General features: G+C 47.4%; 1 protein-coding gene and 1 pseudogene across 1 annotated transcript; both read left to right on the forward strand.

Annotated features, from left to right (window-relative positions):
- LOC119064700 (omega-amidase NIT2-like) lies at window positions 1–932 on the forward strand (annotated as a pseudogene).
- A 3,430-nt stretch (window positions 933–4,362) lies between these two features.
- LOC119063035 (tubulin alpha-1A chain-like) lies at window positions 4,363–5,820 on the forward strand. Its single transcript, XM_053665704.1, has one exon. It carries the CDS (start codon window positions 4,430–4,432, stop codon window positions 5,789–5,791), a length of 1,362 nt encoding a protein of 453 aa, XP_053521679.1. The 5' UTR covers window positions 4,363–4,429; the 3' UTR covers window positions 5,792–5,820.
- The last annotated feature ends 342 nt before the right edge of the window (window positions 5,821–6,162 follow it).

Here is a 6,162-nt window from a genome sequence, read left to right on the forward strand (position 1 = left end):
ATGGCTTCTGACAGCTTTGTTCCACCCCGCTGGGCACTGGCTGGGGGAGTCCCGACACCTCAGCTCAAACTGCAGGAGTCTGGCACTCTCAGGGACAGCCGGGCCCCTTCCGGCTGGGCTGTCACCCGAATTCAAGTTTCTTCCATCAGATCAGATAATCTCACTCGAACTTGTGACCTTGTGCAGAAGGCAGCCTGCAAGGAGCCAGAAGAGTTTCTCTGCCAGAATGTTTTAATTCTCCACGTGGCATGAGCTACTTTCCTGAAAATACAGAGAAAATGCCCAGTGAATGCACGCAAAAGTTTTCCGAGGTAGCAAAGGAGTGCAGCCTGTATCCCACTGGAGGTTCCATTTCTGAGGAGGACGCTGGCACATCACTTGATGCCTGTGCCAGGTTTGGGCCTGATGGGACTTCCCTGGTAAAGCACAGACAGCTCCATGTGTTGACACTGATGTTCTTGGGAAAATTACATTTCAAGGATCTAAAATATTGGGGTCCTGGTGATAGTGTCTCCATGTTTGAAACTCCTTACTGCAGCATGGGCCTGCATGTCTGCTACAATTTCTGCTTTGCAGAACCTGCACAAATCTATGCACAGAGAGGCTGCCAGCTGGTGGTATATCCTCTAGCTTTGAACTTTAGCATTGGACCAGCCCACTGTGTGATGCTTCGGCAATCCAAGCTGTTGATAATCAGGTGTATGTGGCCATGGCGTCTTCTGCCTTGGGCAACAGAGTCTCTTATGTTGCCTGCAGACACAGCACCAATGTGAATGCTTGGGTGACAGTCCTCGACGAAGCCGGCCCTGAAGAAACAAACAATGGTGTATTCAGACACATACATGAAGAAGGAGTCTGGAATATGTCTGCAAATCCCCATTTTTAGCCAGAACCAATTAGACCTCCATAAAGTGGAGGTGAGAAAGTCCTAAGGTTTATGATTCCTAGGAAGACGTGTTTCTGCAACATCAACTCCCTGTTGAGTTCTTTAATGGGGATCCTTTTGGTTTTTTTTGTAGTTCTAGCCTTTTCCCTTCCTGGGAACTCTATTGAGATGATGGAGCTTCAGCACACCATTATTCCTCACACCATATTAAACAATGAAAAAGGACTCAGGTTGCCACTGAAGAGCAGAAGGAGGGGTGGCTCCAAACTTTAGTCCACACTGGAATTGCTTCCAAGCAGTTGGTAAAAGTATCTGACTTGGCTATTCTGGAGATTGATTCACCACATACAAATATATTTATGTCATCAACTTCTTATCTCATTGCCTGAATTGAAATCCATTGTGTAAAAAATTTGGTCGGTATACTTGTTTTCCAGCAGTGGCTTGAAGTTACAGTTTTGGTCTGTGAGCAGGTGTAGGAAGCAGGGAGATGGATCCTTGGTGTTTGCTAGAGGTGGTGGTGGCCCCTGCAGGGGCCGTGGGAAGGCGTTAGGGAGTCAATCCCAAACTCTCTGGTCTTGGAAGAAAGATTGTCGGCAGTGAGCCTTGTGAGAGGAGGGCAGTGGCAGCGTTTGGTCAGGCAGCAAAAATAGGTCTCTGCAAAACTCAGCTGCCTCTTACAGGCACCTCCACCAGCAACCACCCCCAGTCGAACCAGCAACCTTTTGCTTTATGGGATGATGTCCAACCAACTGAGCCACACCAGTCAGACCAGAATTTCTTGTCTGAGAGTCTCTTTTCCTTTTTATTTCTCTCCCTAATAATACTTTCTAGCTTGACAAAGGCAAGTTTTTACCCTAGTGGTTCTCATAATTCTTTTGCACAGTTAAAAATTAAGTTTTGTTTATATATGTTATAGCTGGTTGTGGGCTGGTCAATGTTTTAGAACCAGCTGTCTGAGAAAAAAACTCTGATTTTGTAGTAGCATTTGCCAGTTTCTGTGGTGTAAAAACTTTCACCAAGACTGTGCAGAGTTCTGCTCCTTTTGCTCGGGTTCAGCCCAGTGTACCCTCCAGCCTTGTGCCTTTCCTCCAGGGAGGGGTGCCAGGCACAAGGCTGTGAGCGCTATCCAGGGCCCAGGCCAGTTGCAGCCTCTCCCACTTCCACAGTGGGAAAGCAAATCCCAGGTCTTCTCTGGAAATCTTGTTCTGGTTCCCACCAAATGCTCACACTTGCAAGCCCCAGTCACTGTGTTGTCCCCAGAGATGGCTGTCATCCTTCATTTGCCATAAGGCCCTTATTTCTATAGCCAATTTCACAGACCTCAGGTGGAAAATGTCATTTTTTTTCCACCAGTGTGGTTTGTAAAACACATTGGAGGCAGGTGAAGGAGTCATCAGGAAATTTCAGAATCCCTCCACCAGCTTGTAGCCCACACATTTGAATTACCTACCCTACATTTATAACTGTCCCTCCTCCCATGAGGAGGCTGGGACATTACCTCGGACCAAGTACGCAGAGTGGTCACTACCAAGACTTAGGACCTGGGCTCCTTGGCTCCCCAGTAGTAACTTCTCTCTCGGCTGCTCATGGAACCTCAGCATAGCAGGAACAGTGCACCCAGAGGATGGCTCCTGACTGGTCTAAGACATCCAGACAACCCTTTCCCCTGTGCCAGTGATTGGTCTAAGGGGTGGGCATGTGACTCAGTCCAGCCAACAGGATGGAAGAAGAATTATGAAGGGAGCTTTGGACCTCCTCCTTGCCTTCCTGCTCTGGCCATCGCCCATGAGCACACACGTCTAGGTTGTGGCAGCTATTGTGCAACCACAAAATGACGAATCTGATGTGAATACTGACATGTGGAAGGTGATGGGAAAAGATGGAGGAGAGAACTTGTGTTCCCAATTCCATCTTTAAACATCCCAACCACGCCAAGGACAGCTTGCTCTGAACTTCTTGTTCAGTCACACTATTGATGTCCCTAAGGGGGAAACCATTGTTGGGCATCTTTTCCGGAACACGCAGCAAAGCACCCTACAGAACTTGGCACTGCCCATGTATCTAGGTCAAGCTCTCCTTGGCTCATCCATTTAGAGAGAGCCTCATGAAGCACAGCAACAGTTGCCAGAGCCCAGAGCCCAGTGTCCAGGCAGGGAGAGGGGAACTCAGCTCTGTCCACTCCTCCTGGTATCTGGGGGCAGCTTGGATTCTGGGAAAAATGATGAAACTAGGGAAGGAGAATTGCCATCCCCTTAGGGCTAAGGGTTGTCTGTGATGGGAAAGTTAAACTGGCTTTTCAGGGCTCAGGACGAAATCTGGTGGTGCCGGCCATGGCCAGATCTGACGTGCCTGGTGTTTTGTTCTGTTTTTATATGTTGCAGAAATGACACGTGCTCATAGTACGAACACAAACTCACAGGAATGTTTAAGATAGTGAAAGTGCCGCTCCCAACCTCCCTGCTCCTACCCTCCACAGCTCAGTCCTGAATATTGTTACAGATATTTTCTGTGCTTATGCAAAAGTATGCCATATATCATAAAATCAAAGATGCTAGTGACAACATGTTCTATTAAAACATGAAAAGGTTATGGCCTGGGGTTAGTGAAATGGAGCATATAGATTTACACATATACAGGTTTTTCAAAAACAAAAGTAATACTTTCCCTACACTGTCAAGAAACCTGTTTTTAACAAGTATTATAACATGTAGACAACTTTCTAAGAACACATCTGCCTGTCTTTCTTGTAAGTGTCTACTGTTCTATACTATTGGGTACACACTATTCATTTATTTATTTAAAAATTAAAAATAATACTTATTGATTTTAGAGATAGAGGAAGGGAGAGAGAAAGAGAAACATCAGTGTGAGGGAGAGACATGGATTGGTTGCCTCCTGTTCGCGCCCTGACTGCAGATTAAACTTGCAGCCTGGGCATGTGCCCTGACCGGGCATGGAACCCCCAGCTTTTTGGGACGACACTATAACCAACGGAGCCACACTCGCCAGGGGACACAATTTACTTGTTATGACCCATTCATGGAAATCCCTAGTCTATTGCCATTATTTTTTGCTGTTACTCCTTTAAAAATATTTTATTTACTTATTTTTAGAGAGAGGGTGAGGGAGGAAAAAAGAGCAGGAGAGAAACATCGATTGGTTGCCTCTCACATGCACCTCAACTGCGGATGAAACCCGCAACCTCTGCACGGGCCCTGCTGGCTGTCAAACCAGTGACCTTTCGTTTTGTGGAACGACGCCCTACCAACTAAGCCCCATCAGCCAGGCTTTTTGCTGTTACACTTGCCCGCAGTTCTTCCTGAATGTCCGTGAGCACTTCTGTGGGGTAGATTTCCAGAGATGGAAACACTGTATCAAAACTTTTTATGCTTGACGTTTTTACGCTGGACTGGTGAACATTTAATATCAAATCACTCTCCAGGCAGGTTCTCTTACACTGACCACCTAAGAGTCGCGCTGTAAGAAGCATCAACTTTTCTTCTTCTCTGCCATCCGCTCGGCAGCCACAAAGCAGCAACCATGCGTGAGTGCATCTCCATCCGCGTTGGGCAGGCTGCTGTCCAGATCGGCAATGCATGCTGGGAGCTGTACTGCCTGGAACCTGGCATTCAGCCCGATGGCCAGATGCCAAGTGACAAGACTATTGGGGGGGGAGATGACTCCTTCAACACCTTCTTCAGTGAGACAGGTGCTGGCAAGCATGTGCCCAGGGCAGTGTTTGTAGACCTGGAACCCACAGTCATCGATGAAGTTTGCACTGGTACCTACCGCCAGCTCTTCCACCCTGAGCAGCTGGTCACAGGTAAGGAAGATGCTGCCAATAACTATGCCCATGGACACTACACCATTGGCAAGGAGATCATTGACCTCGTCCTGGACCTAATTCGGAAACTGGCTGACCAGTGCACAGGTCTTCAGGGCTTCTTGGTTTTCCACAGCTTTGGCGGGGGAACCGGTTCCAGGTTCACCTCCCTGCTGATGGAGCATCTCTCTGTCAATTATGGCAAGAAGTCCAAGCTGGAGTTCTCCATTTACCCAGCCTCCCAGGTCTCCACAGCTGTAGTAGAGTCCTACAACTCCATCCTCACCACCCACACCACTCTGGAGCACTCTGATTGTGCCTTCATGGTTGACAATGAGGCCATCTATGACATCTGTCATAGAAACCTCAATATTGAGCACCCCACCTACACTAACCTGAACAGGTTGATAGGTCAGATTGTATCCTCCATCACTGCTTCCCTCAGGTTTGATGGAGCCCTGAATGTGGATCTGACTGAATTCCAGACCAACCTGGTGCCCTATCCCTGCGTCCTCTTCCCTCTGGCCACATACGCCCCTGTCATCTCTGCTGAGAAAGCCTACCATGAACAGCTTTCTGTAGCAGAGATCACCAATGCGTGCTCTGAGCCAGCAAACCAGATAGTGAAATGTGACCCTCACCATGGTAAATGCATGGCTTGCTGCCTGTTGTACCATGGTGACATAGTTCCCAAAGATGTCAATGGTGCCATTGCCACCATCAAGACCAAGCGTACCATCCAGTTTGTTGACTGGTGCCCCACTGGCTTCAAAGTTGGCATTAATTACCGGCCTCCCACTGTGGTGCCTGGTGGGGACCTGGCCAACGTACAGAGAGCTGTGTGCATGCCGAGCAACACCACAGCTATTGCTGAGGCCTGGGCTCGCCTGGACCACAAGTGTGACCTGATGTACGCCAAGCCTGCCTTTGTCCACTGGTACGTGGGTGAGGGCATGGAGGAAGGAGAGTTTTCTGAGGCCCGTGAGGACACGGCTGCCCTAGAGAAGGATTGTGAGGAGGTTGGTGTGGATTCTGTTGAAGGAGAGGGTGAGGAAGAAGGAGAGGAATGCTCACGTTAAAATGTCACAACGGTGCTGCTTTTACAGGGAAGGTTATTCTGTTTTAAATATTGAAAAGTGGTGGTCTGATCAGTTAATTTGTATGTAGCAGTGTATACTCATATACAATTACTGGCCTGTGCTTTAAAACATGATGCTTTATTATAGACCCAACCAGTTTATTTCTCTGATGGGTTTGAATAAAGTATTCCCTGTCTTAAATGAAAAAAAAAATCCCTCTCCAGAAAGATACTACTTACTTATCCAACCCCAACAGTGTATGAGAGCATCCATTTCTGCATAATTTTGTGAACACATGACATTATCAACTTCTTAATTTCTTCTAATCTGTTAAGTAAAAGTTAAATATCATCATTGCTTTCATTTATATT

The sequence above is a fragment of the Artibeus jamaicensis genome, unplaced genomic scaffold (assembly GCF_021234435.1).
Source record: "Artibeus jamaicensis isolate MK-2021 breed Jamaican fruit bat unplaced genomic scaffold, CSHL_Jam_final contig_419, whole genome shotgun sequence".
Taxonomy (NCBI): Eukaryota; Metazoa; Chordata; class Mammalia; order Chiroptera; family Phyllostomidae; genus Artibeus; species Artibeus jamaicensis.